Source organism: Anomalospiza imberbis, chromosome 3 (assembly GCF_031753505.1).
Source record: "Anomalospiza imberbis isolate Cuckoo-Finch-1a 21T00152 chromosome 3, ASM3175350v1, whole genome shotgun sequence".
Taxonomy (NCBI): Eukaryota; Metazoa; Chordata; class Aves; order Passeriformes; family Viduidae; genus Anomalospiza; species Anomalospiza imberbis.
Genome location: NC_089683.1, coordinates 96,112,494 through 96,134,538, shown reverse-complemented (window position 1 = coordinate 96,134,538; position 22,045 = coordinate 96,112,494). Strand labels below are relative to the sequence as shown.

The following is a 22,045-nucleotide window of genomic DNA, read 5'->3' as shown; positions in this document are numbered from 1 at the left end:
TACAAGGCATTGTAACTACATTTTATGGATCATCATTTTGGACATAACCATTAATTCTAATCTGTAATCTAGGCTTAGTTTAGACCTTTCTCTGTATCTGCCTAACTCAGCTCTGTTGGTTATTCTCTCTGCATAGTACCTCTAAGAAGTTTCTTACCAATCCAATCCACTCAACCTCTTGACCATGTCATCATCACTTACATCTAAACATCACAATACTGTTCTCTCTGCTCGTGGAAAATGCAGGCTTGCCATATTAATATTTATTCAGCAGGCTGCTGCAAAGGTTGTTTTTCTTGCCTACAACTCTGATCTTGTCATCTTTCTCTGTCCTCCTCCAGGTAAGTTGCAAGTTGTCATTTCCAAATGCTTCACAACTGTTCACACCCCTATTTTTTGTCTCTTATTCAATATTGAAAGGATAAGTCCCTTCTTTAATCAGCCCTAATGTCAGTCTACATCTTCCACTTAACTTTTCAAGCACACACATGTACAACTTTCTTCTGCTACATTATCCACAATATTCACAGACTTACTCCATTATCCTTGAAACTGCCCTTTAAAATAGCACCTAAAAACAGAGAAGGGGCTCTTGTGCCTCCAACTCTGCCTCTCATCTGGCTTCAGTTATCCTTGTTATCCTTCCTCACCGTATATCTTTCTGGTCTTAGATCACGGATTCCCAAACACGAGTTGCCTTTTTGCTCTGTGTTTATAAAGTATCTGGTACAACAATTCAGGATTTAAACTCCATCACATTAACATGGCAATATAAAAGAAGTAAAAAGCCACCACACCCAACTATGGGCCTCTTCAATACTTAGATATTCTATGATTCCATGATCCTATCTAGATTTTCTTGCCTAAAAGTTCCTCTTAAAAAGTGCATTATAAAATTACACACTTGCCTTATTCCTTATTCTAAGAACATATTTTCTCTCTTGTATTTTGTACAACATATTTTGCTAAAATTCAGATGGGAACATTACAGCTTTGTCTTCAAAACTAACAGTATTAACACTTACACATTTGCTGTGTATCAAAAGCTACTAAGTTTTTGGGACATAATTAATGCACTGCATGTAAATACAACTGTTGTAGAATAAATCGTTTCATTTTGTAGACACATCACAAGCCAACATTCAGCACAAGTGTGGCTATTTATTTAAAACAAATGAGAATATCTTGTATGAAAAAGACATTAATAAAAATAAATACAAAGACATTAATAAAAAAGAAATACTTTGCTAATTTGACTTTTCACATCCTCCCTCTACATCCATACATTCTAAATCAGCCTTTATTTGGAAACTGACTGCTGTTTTTAGCAATGGCCATGAAGGACATTTGGAAAAAAAATGTTTCTCAATGATATGGTATAAAAAATACATAATTTCAAAGTGCAAGACAGCATAAACACATGTGACACAACTGTACTGATAGGATCCCATATGTGTAAACATATGAAGGAAAAGATCCGTTTCTTGCTCTATGGAAAATAGTTTACCCATGGGGAGAATAATCAAGGGAACCAGAAGGAAAAAACCCAAGAATGTAAAATGAACAAGGCAGGTGCAGAAGGACTAAATGGAGGAAAACTTAAAAACAGCAGAGAAGATGTAGTTCACAAGTGTTTAAATTCTCAAGGCAGAGGGCACCACAATAAACATCCAAGATTTCAAAGCTCTGTATCAAGCCCATATATCTCAGGAAACTGATACGTATGTTTCAGAAAGATTCAAACACACTCCCTGCTTAAGAAACTATTACTTCCTATGGAAAGATGTTCTAAAGTATTATCATTCTGTCAAATCTCATTTTTTTTTCTAGGCTGAATTTGCTTAGCTTCAGTTTCTATATCTTGTTAAGTACTTGTAAACTAGATTAAAGACTGATCTTCTGTTAAAGATTTATTTTCTTCAAATGAGATTTTCAGATCATAATCAATTCATTTCTTAACAACCAAATTATTTATTTGACAAGTAAATGAAGCTCTTTAACTCTCTCATTTCCAAACCCTGATTCACTCTTCTGCCCATTTCCAGGACCTCATCCATTTTCAGTATCCTTGGTTAACTTTTGAGTAACTTCTAATGAAATAAACAAAGACAACACTGTAAACATAATCTTGTCAAAATTTCAAGTTTGTTATGGCAAAGATTAGCTGAGAGTGTCTGTGAAGGAGAGAACCCACTGAAAGTGTGTAAGATGTACTTGATAACTGCCTACTAATGTAGAGCCAAGGTAGACAAGGAAGGGTAGACAAAGGTACAATGGTAACATCATCAATCAGGAAATAATGTAGAACATGGTTGGAACGATGGAGAAAAAAAAAGAATTGAAGAAATAATCTTCGACTCTAACACCTCAAGGACTTTCTCCTTTAAAGCCCTGGGACGAAAGATCTACACCTTCTCATATCAGTGGTCTCCTCCTAATCTTTTTGTGCAGCACAAGAGAATACAAGAGGAATAGTTTTACCAAGAGCAAGTTTTTTAAGCTAAGAGGAGACCACCATGAAATAGTTAAAGACCTGAGAAAGAATGATTTAAAATAATGCAATGTAATAGTTTTACACTTTTTTCCCCTGTTAGTCCAAATTCATAGAAATTTTTTTACAAAGCTTGGTAAGACTTAAAATTTTTCTCCTTATGTATTCTTATCTGTCCTCACAAAGACAGACAAAGGTATAATACAATTTAAAATGTACTTTATTAAGGCAACACAACTGGGCAAAATACACAAATAGGAGAGGCTTGGAAGTTTGTGAAAGTCAGCTGGTATGGTTAAATGCTAAAAAAGATTGTTCAAGTATTCCTCCAAAAGCTGAAGTTGCACCCAGCTGAAGAAAAACTAAAAATAATAATAAAATCAAGCAGGTCAAGAATAAGTGAACTCTTCCTTTTGTGCTAAATCTTGCTGCCAGCTCATAATTGGGATACACAATGGGTACTGACAGAGGATAAGGACATTTCAGAGAGGTGAGATTAATTCTTTGCAACAGTGCAAAATATTCACTTCACTGTGGAAGAAACTGAAGACATTTCAGCACAGAAGTCTTTTTAGATATGTCTTCTGTAAAAGGAAGTCATGTTTTACAAACCTTAAGCCCTTCAAAGGCATTAACATGTATTCAGATAAGGGAGATCAGGGTAAGACAGCCTGCCTCTGATTCCAAAAAAGCTATTGGCAAAGATCCTCACTATCAACATTCTAGGAAAACAGACTGTCACTGAAGAAGAGTCCTGACATGGCTAAATAATAGAACAAAATCAGGGAACAGGGCAGTAGCAAATGGTCAGTTCTCACAGTGGAGGGACATAATCAGTGGAGTTCCCCTGGGACCTGCTCTAGTCAACATGTTTACAAGAGATGAGCATCGAGATGGCAAAGTTTGCTGATGTTAAGAAGTCATTGAAGACAGTAAGGAAAAGTCCAGACTGTGAAAGATTGCAGAAGGATGAAAGGAGAAAAATGAAAAAGAAGGATGAGTAATTGAAGAATAAAATGACAAATTAAATTCAGTGTGGATAAATGCAAAGTGCCCAACTGAAAAAATAATTATCACTTTATATAGAAAATTAAGGTCTCCAAAATGACCATCACTGGAAAGCTCCTGATGTTGTGACAGACAGTGTCATGAAACTATTAGCTCTGTGCTCAGCTGCAGTGAAAAAAGCAGATCACTGTTAAACATTTTTAGAAGGGCAACATTTTTAGAAGGGAAAAAGCGTAATTATTCCACTACATATACCTATTTATGCACACTTTGAATGCAGTACTGATCACAGTCATCTAAAAATAAGTAGATTGAAACCTAAAAAGATACAGAGCACGGCAAGTATGATCAGAGGTGTAGAATGCTTTCCACCTGAATTGAGTTTTCTGTGATAAAGAGCTACAACTTCAGAATGGACATGAGCACACAAGCCATTATCTCCCCATATATATGAAGTGATCAAATTAAGTGAGCAGGAACCAGCAACTTTTTCTTCTTAACCAGAGAGCAGGAAATGTTCCTTTTGGCAGCTTCCTCCTTACCAGCAGTTGCTATCAGGCAAGAGTGTTACTTGAGGAGCCTGGAAAAGTAGTTGGAAGAAAGGGATTCCTTTAGGGTTGCTAAGGTGACAAACACAGTGAATTCAATAAAATGTTTTCAAAAAGTTTGAATTTACCTACACTAAGGTCATTTTGATGAAAGAAAGCAGAGAGAAAGTCTGAACCACATTGATGGAACCTGTTACAAGACCAGTTGAAATCAGGAAGGTTATGAAGTTGACATATTTGAAGAACATCGCAGTAAGGTAAAATATTCACCTTTGCAATTATAAAGAGGAAAGTAATATAAGAATACAATCAGGACAATATAGCTCAGTGCTCTATCATTGAGACCTCATCTACTGCTATGCTGGATGCTGTTCAGTACTTTGAAAGACTTTTTTTCCATTATGGATTTAGTTCTGGAAACTTGTAATTGCATTACATTGGTAAGGAATACTAAAATCTCAAATAAAATTATAACCTATCTGTTAATATTTAAGCAGAAGGAATTGTCTCTTTTAGTTACATGGTAATTAATTCTTGATGTGGGTTCTACAGTTGACTGTGGAATGAATAAAGAGTGTATGATACACTATTACTAATCAAACCAAAGGGTGCACTGCCACAAGCATTTCTGTTACTGTCTTGATGTTACATGTCTTCGTTTACATCCTCACGTGAAATGGAATCTCTCTGAGGCAACTCTTAGCAAAACAATAGACTTGTCCACAGCTAAAACTCCACAAGTCCCATATCAGCAATTAGAACACAACTTTTGTTCTTTACAGATTTGCATGTTCTCAGACAAGGGAATCTGAAGGAAGAACAAATTCCCTAGTCGGTAGGACAGACTGAGTCTGTTAACCTGCAGAATGCATTGCAAGCCTTCCTCTTCGGTAAAGCTTTTCCATTATGACATTTGTAATAACAACAACTTTTCAAACTTCTACTACTCAAACAGCTGTTCCAGGATGATTTCCCCACTAAAACAAATAGAAAACAAGGAACAAGGATTTCTTGACTTTGTTGTTGTTAATTTAATGATTGGTGGACATGTTAAAAAATGATATAACGCATGTCAAGCCAGTAATGGCTGATGGGACAAAGAAACATATGCTAAGTCATAGGGTAAACAATGCAATTCATGGATAATTTCTGAACTGTAAAAAAAAATAAAATTGTTGAACACATACATGGTATTAATACCCTTCACTATGGCAAGACATTACTAGTAACTTGGTGGTATTACTGTATCTCTTTCTAGTAAACATAAGCAAGAAATCCTGGGAATATTAATGAAAAATAAAAATAAAATATAATTGTATATCCACTGCAAAGTAAACTGCTTGCTATTATTACATTATAACACATAATATGACAAACTGGCAATTTGGCTTACATTACTGTATTTTTAAACAATGATCAAGACTTGGCAGAGGGCTAGATAAGTACTCATTTACTGCATTTTGTATAAATCTAAATAAATAAATGTATGTCACGTTGTCCTAATCTAACTTCTCTTGGCTGATACCAGATTGTTCTTTTTGCTCCATGCAGGTTTTGGCATACTTTCTAGGCATAGACTTAAATATCCAGAACAGTCTCAAACTGATTCTCATACTGATAACTTCTGCTCCTGTGCAAGGAAAAGAGTGCAAGATCCTGACATAAGATGAAGGTGCTGTGAGAAGAGACTATCCTGTATCATCTTTTATACAGAAAGAAGCTTTTAACTTTGCACTACCCACTCTGAAGTTGCAAGACTGGACACTGTCTAAATGATTATAGGAAAGAAGATGCCTTCTCCAGATTAAATCGATGCTCAGTAAGTCACTTACAGACATCACTATATTCATTTGCCTGCAACATCTGATCAATGTAAAAGAAATCACTGAATGTCACTTTGCATGCCTGTGTGGCATTCTTCCATCCAAAACAGTACGTTTTCTTCATTTTCTTGTGTTTTTTTTTTTCTCCTTTTTTTTTCCTCCCCACAACCATTATGTAACTAAGGTTTTCATCTGCAGGAAAAGTGAATCAAGGTTACAGTAATATTTCAGACTTTGCATCAGCCTTTTAGTTCCCTCAAGGCGTTAAGAAGGGATCATATAACTTTGTTACTTCCTACAACATTACTGAATCTAGAGGACTGATCAATCCATTAGAGAGTCATTTGAATAGTCATTTTATAAAACTTTATACTGTTACAACAAATCTGCAAAAGCCTTAAGAAAGTAGAATTAAAAATCAAGTGTTATAATGAGTCTTTTATTTTCATATAGTGCTTCACATTATATTGTAATTTAATTATTTTATTTACGCAACTAAGGCCTCAAACGCTATTGCAGTCAAGAAGTTAAACACTTGACATTTTAAGTCCTTAAAATGCAACATTTCATGATGTCTAGATATGTTTATTAATTAGTGATTATTAACACCCAGTAAACAACATCATGTCTCGTAAAAACACAATCTTTCTTCACAGCGTGAGGCTGAAATCTATTATTCACTGATTCCATATGCTGAAATACACTCAAATGATCACAAATGACCTTAAGCATTAGATAAATGTAAATGAGGACAGGGTAGAAAATGTGCTTTTGATTGATATCTAAAAGACCAGGTTTGAAGTCTTGACAAGGGATGAAATCTGAAATCTCATATAAAGTATAGAACAATTGGAAATCTAAAAAAATCTAAGCTTCTGGATGGACATACCACACAGCCTCTCCTCAGCAGAGTGTCTGAGGCTGCTCAGAAGAGGTGTTTAGCACATGGAAACTGAAAGACCATTCCTGGGATCCACATGGCCTCTATCTACTTGGCAGGCTCTTATTAGGATGCAGAGATGTATCCCTAACTTATATGCACACACCCCCTAATGAAGGCAGAATTTTTCTAGCCCTAAGTGCTCACTTAAACTAACTTCTCTACATAGAATGGCTACGTAGGCGTAGGATTAAATGATGTGAATGATAGCCATTAAAACCATACAGGTCTAACCCTCTATATGAATAAGCTTATTCTGCATTAACACTTTGCCTTCCTCAGCCCTTTTTCAGCTTTACTTTTGCCAGGTTTAGAAGTACTGAGTGCTTCTCTGCAATGTGAGTCATCAAAAAAATTTTAAATACACAAATAAGACTGTACTATTTGCTCTTAGGTAACCATTTTCTAATTCTTAACCTTATACCACAAATATGAAGTGCTTTATAATTTACTTTTAAAGCACTGCGAGAGGTGAACACACTGTTCTTGGTTCCCATGCTCCCCATCTGTCTTTGCAGTGACAACATAATAATGATCACACAGACAGGATGACCAAAAAACCTCCCATGGATGTTCCATCATATACCTCAGGGGCAAATGGGATTTGTTGTCACCCTAAATTTTCAGAGCCATTTAAAATGAAATCTGACAGAGATTTAGATATATTCATTCCAAATCTCATTTTCAGTACAACGGGTAGTGTTGACTTTGAAGCAGACAAATTTCAACCATGCTATAAATCATAGACTGAAGAGACATAGCGTAAATTAAAAAAAGATAAAAAGGAAAGAGAGGGTTTGTCACCAAGGTTAATCATACTGTATTTGCTATTTTTAAAAAACACTTTTAAATGTCTCTCTTGCATCACTTACCTACTTACATATACACACCTGTATGAGCATCAGTAACACAGGTCACACTTTCACACTTTTGCATACATTTCACATCTATATTAATAGAGAAGTACATGCAAGAATCAGTAAAAAAGTTTAGTACAATCTTACCAGCTTGACACCTTCTGAGCCTTAAATGCTCCGGCATTTTGGTTTCTTGTGATGATTTCATTTACATCTGTAGTATAACTGTTAAGAATTATCTACAAAAGAATTATCTACAAAACTAGAGCAATAATAAGAATAATAAACCCAACTATTTTCCATTTATAATGCCTTCATAATGCTCTTATCTGTTTGCTCTTCTTTAGTCTGTGCTAAGAGTCGATCTTTTTTCAGAAGCATACATTTTACATTGCTACTCCAGCACATCAGCCATACATCTATGCAGCAATTTGCTCTACTTTTCTGCTTCTATTTAGTCTTTAATTTAAGGAATTTCTAGCCCTGTAGCTATAGAAGGAAGTGAAAAAAATGTCCCATACATCAGATATTTAAAAGTAACTATTTACAAATATATGAATTACAACCATGGAAAACTGAAATTTTTAAAATCACTAAATGTTCACTCTAGTTTGTGCTGCTTTTCACTGTTATCACTATACCTAATGCTGAGATTTTGGAGGTTTATGTGTTTTAAGAACCTACCCACAAGAGACATAACTATGTTCTTGGCTCTGTTTGGGCGAATCCAACACACAACAGAAGTACCTTAACCTATAGGCAAAGGAGTTTCTAGTCCATTTTCTTTCTTGAGAACCACCTTAAAAGAGTGGAAAGCAGTAAGTGCCTTAGATACCACAACAGTACCTCAGCCTTGTGTCTCAGCTTCTTGTAGTTTGGAAATTCAAGTCACAAATTTGGGTAGTCATTCAGGCAGGTTAAAGCAAGGGCTGTCAAGGAAAACTTTCAGGGGAAGCTGGGACCAGTCATCTATGGCTAGGAAGATAACCATCATGATCAATTATATGTGGCTAGTGAGAAGCCACTCACTAACAAAGGAAAAGGTGTAGCAAGTAAGTGAAAACTCTGAGAATATTAATTGCTACTCAGTGTGAATCCATGCATTCCTGAATGGTTCACTTTCAAATGTAAATAATTATTTTAAGTGTACCTTTTGGTAAAGATGTAAAAGATTCTTTCTTTTTTATTTAAGGGATAGGAAATCTGATGCTAATTAGGAGGATGTTTCTAGGTCCACAAAATATGTCAGAACTTTCAAAAGTGCTCTTACAAGAAGATTGAATACAAGTCAGGCTAATTTGAAATATTGCTGATATATCCTTTTCTTTGCTTTGATATATCTTTTTCTTTGCTTTGCTGAAATCACATAATTTGTCTTCTTAATGGAGTTGGTTATTTAAGAAAAGTTATTTCAGGAAAGTCTCTATCCAAACACTGGAAAAGACAACTGGCATTTTGTGAAGTAAAAACTAGAAATGGAATGACAGAAAACTGGTTTAAACAAATCTTTGTAGTTTGGATGTGCCTTTTAAATAATTTCCACAACACTCAATAAGGAGTAGTAAATGAATGGTCTACACATGGGCAGCAAAAGGAAGGCATAAATAACTCCATCAGCAGATCATACTACTTTTAAATAGGGGCAGAAATAACATTGTTGATAAATTAGCTACACTGCACTTAAATTATATAACTGAACAAAACTATTAGTAATGGTTATAAACACATTAACACTAGATTTTAAAAATAATTTAAGAGCCTGTATCTTCGGGCATTAAGGCTAAACATGACCCTTCTAACCTAAATTTCCCCGGACTGTTGAAAGATCCATACACTGTATTTTAATGGCCATTACAGTGCACTGTAACAATGTTTTATGCTACTGATGCTTTCAGACAGTAGTTCAAGTCACCAGTTCATGGTGTGAAACAGAGCTAAGGCAAAAAGTACCCAGCCTCTCTGAAATAGGAGACAATTTTTACTAAAATGAAACTTATCCTTGGATTTGGAAATGTCAAAGTGAGTAAAGATGCTTCCAGTGTTTTGAGAAAATAAAATTTGATGTTCATGACTGACTTATGTCACACATATAAGCTAAGTTGAAAAATTTGTATTTGAATGCATATCAACCAAAATTACAACAGGGGATGAATCTGATAACTTTGCCCCCGTATATCTCCATTATTCACTTGAAATGCCTATAGTTTTAATACTAATACTTTCCTTATTTAAATGATACTGAAAGAATTTAGATAAAACACTAAATTAACAATAAAGTTCTGAACAAGGTGGCAAAAGAAGTAACATCTGTCTTTATTTTATTGATTTTGCAATATAAACGATCTATTGAATCAATTCAAACCTGTTCATGATAAGCAAAAGGAGTTAGAGTGAAGTCCTTTAAATGGTCTACCAACTCAAGCCATAATATCCTTTTTAAAACCTTCGTAAGCATCATACATAAGATCATTGATTAATACAAAATATAGCAATATATTTCACAATGAGAGGGTTAGAATGGCAGCAATTATTTGATTGATTCGTCAAAATTTTTTTAACTTCTAACATTTCAATAGCGTATCCTAATACAGATATTGAAAACATACATAGTGAATACTTCATGTGGCAGTTTGAAATGGAGACTAATCGGAAGCATGTCAAAAATCAAAAGAAAAATCAAATCCTCAAAAGCTTGAGATTTCACAAAGCAAAGCTGTTAGTTATGCTCACTGAATAGCGATAGCAACCACAAAAACAACAATAATTATGATGATGTTGATAATACAAAGGCAGATTCTCAGATGCAATGCACTATTGCCAGGTCGATTTTCAATTACATTTCACTGATGTATTCATTTGTTTCTTAATGTGCTCATCTTGCCCATTAAGAATAATTAGCAGGCTTGCTTGGTGATTTCCTGGCTTCTGACAGGGATTTTTTTTTCTTTTTTGTTGACAACCACTTTTACTTTTTGGAAAGTAATTTTTGGATATTATAGTATGACTGGCATGTAATTTAAGCTTCCTAAGAAATTTAAAGGGAAGATGTAAACAGTAATTTTAAAACAAGATTATTTTAATCTATAATACCTACATAAAAACCATAATACTAGACATTAACTATTCCTGAAGAGCAGACTCTAGAAAAGAAAACAGTATTTTATCCCACATTACTTTAATTTGTTATGCTAAACAATCAAAAAATGACATCAGCAATAATAAGAACAAGCAAAAATACATAATTTGTAGCCAGTGGCACTTGGGGTGAATGCTACTTCCAATTGCACCTAAAATTCTATCCTGATTTCAGTGAGTCTAGTGAGGCTGAGACAGATCTAAATTTAGCCTAAACTTCTATTACAGCCAGTCACTATAGAAAAAAGTGCAAAAGAAAATTACCGTAAGACAGATCATAAAATTACTACTGAAGTCCAAGAACCATACAAAAATGCAACAGAAATTTTATTATGTGCACTTTTAAGAATACATTTCACCTACACAGTAAAGTTCTTAGTCTGCTGCACTTTGGCACCCTGCTAATATTAAGCCCATTGTAAAATCCAACACAATAAAAGCACTTTGAATGCTGAGCCTTCTGAGCACCAAATGTTAAAAAAGAAAAATAAATTCCTGTTAGAGCCGTCCACCAATCACTTCCCTGAAAGGGATTCACTGAGTGAATACAGATGAAGACCTCTTGTGAGACTTTTGGGAACAGAAGATGTTTCTAAAATATATTGTGAAAAGCTAAGGTGTGATAATTAGATAATATTAACAGTATCTTTTTCAGGAATAAAAGCACTTTTATTTGTTTAATTCCAAGGACTGAGTGAATATTTTCGCACTTGCCCATTTTCCTTGTTATAGAATACTTCTACATTTCAAAAAAGTTCAGGTATGTTTATGGAATCTGCTATGTAATACATTTGCTGAGTTGATGATTACTGAGCCCACCTAAAGCTTTTTGTGGGTAAAATGACCTTTTGTTAAATACCTATGCTTCTATACAACATGAGTTTGTTTTGTTAGACTAGTTTTGAAACACTTCTTTTCTCCTACCTTTTTTATCTTCATAATGACATGGAAGAAAGATTGGAAGGGTGGTTCTGATTAAAATACACAGAATAATGAACACTTCCTCCTTAAGACACAAGTCTAACACATTAGAATTTAACAAAATAATAATCCCTGGAAAACAGGTGAGAACTTGCCTTTTCAAGAAAAAGAGACTTTTAGCAGGCTTACTTCAAGTTTTAACAGATATGATCAAGGATTGACTGTTTTTAATGTGAAATTGTTCAAGTGTTGTCAGCAGTTATAGTTACCTCAGTTACGTTTGAGAAAGTTTTTTATAAAGGTAGTAGCTAATATTATTGCACTGAAATGCCTCATTTTTAACAGGCACCAGCAACTGCAATTTATTTAAGCCACAGATTAGTTTAATTTTTTTTTTTTACTAAGTACTCACTACATTAGCTCTCAAATACATACAAATATCAAAAAGAAATAATTCTGATGTTGCAGTGGCCAAAACCTGAAAAATTAGCCTGCCTGAAAATGTAAATGGAAATATTATCAAGGAACAAAGGCAAATAGATATCTTCCTTTTTTCCTCTCAGTTTCTAAGGGCTATTAGTATTCACCATATATATCTGTTCTTGTTCTGTGCTGATATTTAACGTGGCTACAAATCATGCTCACTCATTCTCTTGCTTAACCCAAGTCCAGTTCAATTTTATGAACTATCTGTTGATATTAGAAGGGCATAATAGCAATTTATTCTAATGTAAGAAATACAATAAAATACTTCCTACAAGGGACAGAGGAGTTTTGCAATCTTACATCAAGAGAAATAATGATAAATTGGTAATTGATTAAGAAGACTAAATGGGTAATTTGTAGGCAGTTATAACTTAGCAGCAACAATGAAACATTTCAACATACACTGGAAAAGCTCTGAAAATATATGAATGCTGAGCATGCTTTAAGGGGCTAGTATCGGAAAGTAGGAAAAAAAATCTAGCTCTTATGCAAAACAGATACACAAAGGGGAGCTAATGATTCGATTCCCTTCTACACCTCCTGTAATGTGCAGCATACACACATGAATCTTCCAGCACTCAACCACGAGTGCTACTGTACCTGCTCTATACCAACATGTGCATTTTTAATTAATGGAGAAAATGTGGCATTTATTATGGGGGAAGCTGCTGCTCTGTTCAAGATATTCCACATCTGTTTTTTAATTACTTATGTGGGGACTTTTTCTAATATGCCCCATGCTGTCTGTCTTTATATCGATTGTTACTCAGCCAGTAAAAAGGAACGAGCACAACAAACCAGTTTTCTATCTGAATAAGGATACTTTTGATGGCCTTTTCATTTCCATCAGTTAACAGAACTTCTTTGACATCTGCAGAAATAGCAACCTGAAAAAAAGAGCACAGCAAACAATGAGCAAATATGCTTGTCTGTGTGGAAGTGAAGACAGGAGTGACAAGCCTTCAGTATCATGCTTCCTCACCTATTTCTCTGTAACAATCTTCAATCTTTTTTCATTTTATGTCTGCATTATTTTAATCATTCAATCAAATCAGTCAATACTTTTATCATTCCATTTGCGGGAGCCTCTATCTTGCTATCATTCTGTTCCGTAATTGCATTGTGACAGCCGATGATGGTATTCTGAGAGGCTTTCATTTGCGGGCTTCTGTTTATCTAGTAGAGCCATCATACAAGGCTGTCACTCTGCCTTTCAGCTTGCTTCTGTCTGACTGCCTGATGCCCTTCATATAACTTTGCATTGCAGGCAGATGGCTTTGTAAGGGTAATTTTTTTGTGAGCTTTGACATGCTCGCACATTGGGCTGTAACCTCGACACATTGTATAAGAGCGACAGGTTTGTCAAATGCCAATCAGTGTAACAATATGCTTTTATTTGTAGAGACATAAAAACTTGTCTAATGCACTGCACTGCTACATAATATCTCCTGAATACATGACTCAGAACCCAGAGAATGGTGAACGACTCTCCTGAATGGCCAATCTAATTCAAAAGAATCTAATTACCGAGAGCTCTGGATCATGTTTGTTGGTGTAATAATGCAGGCAAAACATTAGCAGCTATATCATGGTGCTCCAACTGTGATTCGCCAGGCTATTCCTGTATCTTAGCAAATGGGACTATAATCTGAAAAAAAAAAAAGCTTCGGCTATGGCAATGAAAGACAGACCGTACGTGGCCTGGAATGTCACAACAAAAGATATTGACTACACCGAGGTAAAATGTTTCTGCTCATCGAGGCAACCATAAAATCAATATGATACGAAAGCAAGTCAATCTAGAAGGTCTCTCAAGACTCTGCAGCTTGACCGCAGCTGAGGCTGTTGACAGTTCTCTGACCCAGCAGTTGGAGGCACTGGAACATTTTTCCTTTTGTTTCTTCCTCTGAATGGGATTGGAATTGAGAAAAGACCTACCATGAGCCCAGCCAAGCATGTCATGCCACCCCCTAGCTCACACACAGCAAGGTCCCTGAAAGAGAGAAAGGAAATGGTAGAACCCATACAAATTAGATGAAAATGGTCAGAGAGACATATATGTTACAAGAACAAATTGCCATCTGCAGTAAGAACTGAGCTACCAGGAAGTTGTAGAGACATGACTAGGCTACCTCATGTCGTTTTGCGTTTTAAAATAATTATGAAATAGAAAAGTCACAAAGCAGGCAAATCAGTGGGGGTTCCCTCATTAGTGTTCAGTGCAACATTACCACCGCTGAGCTGAAAAATCTGAGAAGGTTCCCTTTTTTCCCTTGTCAATGGCTCTGTCTTTTAGAACTAAACTAGCTAGAGTAGCGAAAGATAATTGTTAGGAAAGGATAACAATGTTAATCCACATTCATTCTTGCAAAAACAGCTAGAGAAGTAAATGGGGAAATTAATATTATTTATATATCTCTCCATACAGTTATGCCTAAAAGCCTTTTTATATTAAAAAGAGAGAAGTTTTAAAGCAAGCTGTATACCACAAAATAATTACACACTAAGAAATCTGATCCTTCAATTAGCACTTAAAACTGCAAGTGACCTACAAACAATGCTGTTATGAACAACGATGGGAACAGCAAACGGTTAAGCCTCAGAAAACTAAACGAAGTTAGTGTCAAGAGCCTAAACTGAGTCCGATCAAAGGGCTGAATACATGGTCTAAAAGGCTGCTTTTAACTCAGACCATACTGTGCTGTTATTAAGACGTGCATGTGAAATATAATTTGGCACGGAGAGTGTGCCGGATGGGAGCTTGCAGGGGGAGCCATAAAGAATGTCCTCCAGAGCCATAGCCTGCCCCAGGAGGGGAGGAGGGAGGGATGCTGACCCTGCACTGAAACTGTGTGTGAAGCAGTGTCTGGGGCAAGGCAGAGCCTCAGCTTAGGAACATGCTGCTTTACAGTAAAATCTGCGGCAACTGTTACAGCTGGCAGAAGCATTCCCATTGAGACACTTCCGATAGGCAGAAAATGGAATTTTAGCTTAACTGTTTGGTTGAGTCTGGTTTTGGGGGGTTTTTTGGTTGCATTTTTTGGTGCATCTTTTCTTCTCCCCTAAAACATTAACATCTGAAAGTCTATTTTTATCTGAAAGGGTTACCTCCCTACTCACTCAACAGTGATATTTAGGAAGAGTATCTAGGATGCTGTATCAGTATCAATATAAAGATGCTGGTATTTTGTTCACTGAGACGAGCGGACTAGGCTGTATGACTGTATAATAATGCTCACTGTCTGGACGGGTTAGATTTATTTTTCTTAGACACCACAAATTTTATTTGAAAAAAGTCTAGCTGTCCTGTGTAATCAAAATGAGACAAAAGAAAGACATACCTTGGAGGAACAAGCCATACATAAACCCAGTAAGAATATAAAACAAATAGGGGGAAATTTGCAATTTGGAACTTTAAGTAGAATAATTGTCGGTTTTTACTCAAATAAGTTTTAGTTTTTCTAAACCAAGTGTATTATATATTAAAACTTTATACATGTCATTATATATAAGGCTTACAAGGCACTTATTCCTCTATAAGAATCATACTTACTGAAATAAACACGGGAAGTATCCAGTGTAAAGCTTTTAGTGCATTTTGAATCAAATTGCTATGTACAAAGTAAATGAGCATACACATACACACAAAACTTTATGGATATGAAATTTATTTCAGTGCAAATTCCCTTACTAGCAAGTTTTAAAAGTTGTATCTGTCCCTCAGGCAACATATAGTGACATTTATAAATGAGAATTAACATAAGAAACTCTACTCTGAGAGTACTGTCAGAAGGGCATAATCCTGAGAAATCAGGATGTGAAACTGCCCATTTACTCCATGGAAGCTTGACTGATCGTTGTCTCTGAGTATCACAGCTTGCATACCCAAACTAGGAAAATACCCTCTGAGTGAGCAGCACACGAGGTTTGCTGTGAGGAGCCCTGGAGAAGAAGTAGAGCATATGAGCATAGGGCCAGACAGCAAAGTGCTACAGGGACATCACTGCAGCAGCAGAAGGCACACAACCAATCTGGGAGGAAGGAGCAGTGGCTGTCAGATCAGGCATATGAGCTGCCTCCCATAATGGGCCGCACTTTGTTCAGGTGGTGGATGGAGTAGGAACGAGGTTTTATGGACCAGGGCATACTTTGGTGCCAGGTCTTTGATTACAGATAGGAGTCTAAGCAAGTTGCTCATTTGGTACAAGGGGCAGAGACTTACAGTTTGGTCTTCCTGATTTTACTCAACACCATATTTACACAGACTGGGGTTTCGTATACTCCAAGCTGGTTTACTTGGTATTTGCCTTACACCCTCATGCAGAATGGAATTTATGCCTCCAAATGCATTGTTATAATAGCTTTTTTTGCACCCTATTCATCCTCCAGACAATGAAACTTCAAGGATTTCCAAGTGCAAATCTCAGTATAGTCAGGGGAAAGGAAAGCAGACGCAGGATGGATTTTATATTTAGATGTTCCTATTGGAGCCTTGATAGCTGACTTCTACAAGTTTGGAATAAAAGTGAAGGATGTTTCAAAACTGTTTCACAACACTTAAAAACAGGTGCAAATTCTTCTTACTATATGCAGTGATTATTATGTATTTCATCAGATAATATTTTGCTTGCTTTTGCAACAGATGTCAGTTTAAAGAATATCTTATTTTTCCTGACCTTCACAATCAGCACTGATCGATTGGAGCTTCACTTTTGTTTCCCAAAAATCAAAGTGAAATAAAACGCCTTGAGAGGAAATCAAAAGTCTTTGACATATAGCAGAAAGCTTGCTGTGCAATATTAGTACCCAAAGGCAGCTCAGAATTCTTTGTTAAGAGCAACATGCTTTCACCTTGAACATTTTAAATTTAATCTGAAGACTTAAATCATAGCAATCTTTACCATGCAGATACAATAAAACTAAGAGATTGGAAAATATCTTTTTATGTTTAACTCTGTACCTGAATATTTCATTATGCTTTAGGCAGTAGTAAGCCAGCACTTCTTCAGATGGCCAGAGACCTATAAAACAAAGATATTTGCCTTAGAACAGATTTTTTTCTGGTCTAAAATAATATCTGAATGCATATTACCATTTGCAGACCTCTACCCACTGTTTTATTTTCTATATTTGCCATAATAACACGGAATAAAGAAAAATAGAAAGAAGACCTAGGATTTAAGCACTGGAATTGAGTATTTCATAGATTTCATCACAACTAATGATCAGAAATTTGTAGATACACGCACGCACACATAAACATACTCATATATCTACACATATACATGCAATACTCAAGACTTTAAAAGTCATATAAAATTTAATTCACTGGGGCATTCACATGACCATCAACCTGTTTGTACCAGGCCAGATGAAAGGCCAACTTTGCCTTGTCCCCTGTTTCGAACAGGGGAGAGGAGCCCTCTAGTTTTTCATTAGCTACATCATCATCATCATCATCCTACAGTCACTCAATTTCTTTACAGTTTTTTTTTACTTAGCTCCTTTTCTCTTAGTTTGTGTTAGGTCAGGCATCAGTCTGACTGTAAGGGAAACTAACCAGCAGCACATGCTAAGGACAAATCCAGGACTAGGGCAATAAAAGTGTGATTTCTAGCTGTGGCTCAAGCAATTCAGAAGAAGGAGGAGAGGAAATACAAGTGGTAAGTTCTTCTTAACAGGCATTGAAGGATTTTTCTGGTTGCTCTGTGGTAAACTTTCCAGAGCTGCACCAGGAAGCACCACAGTTTCACCCTGCTGTACAAAGAAACCCCTCCTCTCTAATTTTATACTCGCTTCCCTGCCATTTTCATTTGAATTCCCCTAGTTCTCCTACAGAAATATCCAGGAGAAATCACACTTTCTTCACCTAATCTGTATTATTTATGAATTCATTAGCTTCCATCATAAAACTTACACTGGTCATCATCAACATTGACAACTACTTAGAAGCTTCCATGTAAATTTATTTCTTCAAAACCAGTCTCATGAAACTGGCTGTTTTGCCAGACCAGTTTCCCACCTGACTGGAATGTCCAACAGAAGTGCTGTGGCCCATGGAGAGGGCAGCACAGGTCCTGTATGCCTTGAATGCTCTCCTGCAGGCACCAGACTTCATTGCTAGAGCAGGCCTGAGGAAATCAGACTCATACTCCGGAACTTGAGTTGTGTCTGCAAAGGCTCCCAAAGTTAAAGGAGGAAAAATCCAAGGCATATGCAGCTGAATTATGGCTGTATGTGTTTTTCATCTGGGGTTGCTTAGCAATGAAAAACCATGTTTACGTGTCTGTCCACAGGTAAAATCCAGAGTTGACTTCCCCCATCCACCAACACACGAGATTAAGAATTGAGACACAAACTTCATATTATGAACTACAGACATTTCAACAGTTCCAGTAAACTTATTTGACATACAGAGCATCTTTTAGATATTTCTAGACAAGTAAGTTGAATTCCATGCAGCTTACTGTGTATGCGTATCCTTTAGACCATTTTTACCATATTTTGTTCTCAAGGCTAAAAACATCACTACATTTTTTACAGAACCAGAAGTTTGCGAGAAAAACTGTCATTCTTTAAATCACTTAAAGCCTGTGACTGAAACCATCATCAATGTAATTCGTCCTTTCCATCCAGTAAGTATTCTGAACTACCCTTACTCCTAGTGAGAAATAATAAAAATTCAAAAAAAATCTTGACTGCATGCAAATCAAACAAAAGCCAAGACAGGATTTGTCCAAAACTTTGTACATAGCTTTTGCATTAAAAAGATATTTAAAGGGAAAAAATAGAATGACAAAACTACTAATGCAATACTTGTATTTGTCCTGTTTATGACAGTTCAGTCTGATCAGGTGTTTTTGAATGTGCTATTTTGCTTAAACTTGCTAAGGGTTAAAATAAAATACTCATAAAAGAATATCCATTCTTTAGTGAAACATACACTAAGAATTGTACAGGGTTTTTTATCTCCCTTTGAGCATTTCAATGCTTTTGAGCACTGAAATATGCTAAAATGACAGATTTTGCAATAAATATAATGACTGTTTAAATATTTTAGTGTGTAACATAAAGAATGTTTCAGTTTGCAGTGACTGGTGTATACTCAAGCAATAAAAGTTTTTTTTTATTATTTAGTGAAGACATGGCTAATTTAACACCGTTTATAATATTTATATCTCACATTACAAAAACCCTTACATCCACAACCATAAAAAACTGAAACCCTTTTATAGCAAACTTCTAGCCTGAGTGAATTTTAAAAATACTAGTCAATTGTAGCAAACATCCTTCACCATCTGACTTTACAGTATCCTCAGTCAAATGTCTCCCACTTTTCTGCAGATATTATTGAGAGGGCACTTTGAATGGTGTCACTGAATCTTTTCTGAGGGGTCACCGTTCCTTCCCCTGCTAGCATTACAATGTTGATACTGGCTGGAACTGCAGGTGTATCAGATAGCTCTGTGCTGAGAGAAGGGTGAAGCACCTTTGCAAAGACAATGCTCTTCTTTAGGCAGATGCCAGCAACGCGCACAGCTCTCCTTCCCACAGGGAAGGAAGGATCACCTCAGCAATGGTGTAAGCGTCTGGAAGCTAAAGAAGCAGGAGTCAGGAGGCCTTTCATGAATAAGTCTCAAGTGTGGAAGCACACAGTTCTCCCAGCTAAGCCAAGAAGCCAGAAGCCAGGATACCAGTGTTAATTTTAGTGAAAGGAAAAGTTTCACATGCCTGAACAGGTAGGTAAGCTTCTTTACCTTCAAAATAGGGATAAGCTTAAAGATCCATGTGGAGGAGTTTGCATTCTGTCTTCTTCCTCCTCACTCTGACCTACATTCACCAACACAATGACCTACATTTTGAAGTTCCAAGTGCAAGAAAGATAGTTCTGCTTCTGTTAGAAAACATAGAGCTATAATGCAGCAATGCACAATTCCTATGAGTTAACAACTACTACTATGTTGTGAAAAGCATAATTTATTTCCTGCAAACACATACATATGGATATGGACTAAGTTTCCTAAAAAAATTCTTTCATATTTAAAATAAAATTATTTGCATTTTGATTTCTGAATTTGATTATAAATACACAACACTGGATTCTACCTATTTACATGTACAATTACTTACATGATAGCAAACTATTTACAGATGCATAGGCAAAAGAATATCAAAAGACCCCCCCAAATGGTGCTTGTCTTTTCAAGGCTATAAATATTCTTCAAGTCCTAGACAGAGGGTCTAAAAATCTCACTGTATGGTGAAACAGAAACAGAGAGAAACAAGAGTTTCTTTCTGCAAAAATAAATATTTTGTGACATTTACTGGAGGTTTTAAAATTCTTTATCACCTTGATAACTACAACTTGAAACAGAGAATAATTGCCAGAAAGCACTGGCATCTCTATTGAAACATATGAAAAAATTAAGTTGCACTGGTGTTCAAAGGAGACCCTCAAGTATGGGTATGTCTGGAGACATGGGACAGAGACAGAGCTCATGCCTGCCCACATTACAACTCTTGAAGTATCCTTTCACCACTAGGATGGAGCAGGATTCTCACTACAAATGCCATTAGAAAGATGATGTCTATTTCCAGACAGATTTATGATAGGTATTAGAGTAGAAGAAGTAGAAAAATAATATCATTAAATTGTACGATGGTGAATAGAGAAATGCTACAAATGCATCACAGCCATACAAAACGCAGGCATTCCTATAGCACTTGTCACCATATCATAAAATGTCACCACAGCAATGGAGTCTTCCTCACAAGAACTTGATGATATCATGAATTTCTACTATCTCAAGTTTGCACATCAGGAACCAAAGTAAGAGACAGGGACAGATTAAGTTACTTAGACACACAGAATGAAATTATGTGAAGTGCAAGAAAAATAACCCAAGTCGTCCTTGTAACCATGAAATGTTGCCCAAGCTCTTCCTACAGAGGAACAACACTAAAAAAAAAATCATAACAATGGAAAGAACCATAACTTAAGTTGGTTTTATCACTTTCATAGTGCTTGCTATTGGAAAGTGTCAGGTTTTTCTGCACTAGTCATGGCACAATAGCTTCTTAAAGCAGCCTTCAAGCCACGTGGACTAAGCCACGTGTACACAATCTTTTGAGGATGTTGTGTTGTAACATTCAGCTAGAGCACTAGTACAAAGCTACACAAAGCCTGTGCTTCTTCTGCAACAAATCTAAAAATGCTGAATACTCTGATAGTACAGAAAATTGTCTACCAGAAATAAATTATCCAGTATTGGAAAAAAAAAAAAAATGTTTCTCTCCTCCTGTTGCTTTTTACCACACATTTTACAGAATGCTGTCAACCTTGGGATAACAAATATTGAGATGTGATGTGAAGTTCTTAAAGAACATCATGTCAGTAGAAAAGAATTTTGAGACGTGTATTCTTAAGAAAGACATCTGACTATTGGAACTATTACGTTTCAGCAACGCTCCACAGGTACAAAGAAATCACGCTAGCTACTGATTACTTTAAGTGCAAGATTAGTGGAACTCTTCTCTACTGTCTGCCAGCACTACACACAGGAAACATAGGGACAAGTGGAGGTGACAGGTGAGCTGTCCCTGAGAGCTCTGAGTAGGAGGTATAAAGCTGTCCCACATGCGCTTAACTCATGCTAGCAGATTAAGAAGTTACTTTCAAAGCTAAGCCAAATTGAAAGTTTTTCACATTTCCCTAGCACTTCTCAAAGCCACATTTACAGATGTCTGATCTCAACACTCAAATTTTGTCTTTTATTTGCACTATTAAACTATGAGATGTCTTCCTATTCATTTGAAGTCTCAAGTAAATTTTGTAC

General features: G+C 36.0%; 1 protein-coding gene across 4 annotated transcripts in view; it reads right to left on the bottom strand.

The window, feature by feature from the left end:
- The window catches only part of CAMKMT (calmodulin-lysine N-methyltransferase), a 208,151-nt gene that overhangs the window by 25,212 nt on the left and 160,894 nt on the right, over window positions 1-22,045 (bottom strand). For all 4 annotated transcript variants that reach the window (XM_068185879.1, XM_068185881.1, XM_068185882.1 and 1 more), the window contains exons 4-7: window positions 17,170-17,230; window positions 14,148-14,202; window positions 13,033-13,096; window positions 7,815-7,881 (exon numbers count right to left, since the gene is read on the bottom strand). In XM_068185879.1, the coding sequence (XP_068041980.1) occupies window positions 7,815-7,881; window positions 13,033-13,096; window positions 14,148-14,202; window positions 17,170-17,230 (247 nt within the window). The remainder of the gene's footprint in view (window positions 1-7,814; window positions 7,882-13,032; window positions 13,097-14,147; window positions 14,203-17,169; window positions 17,231-22,045) is intronic.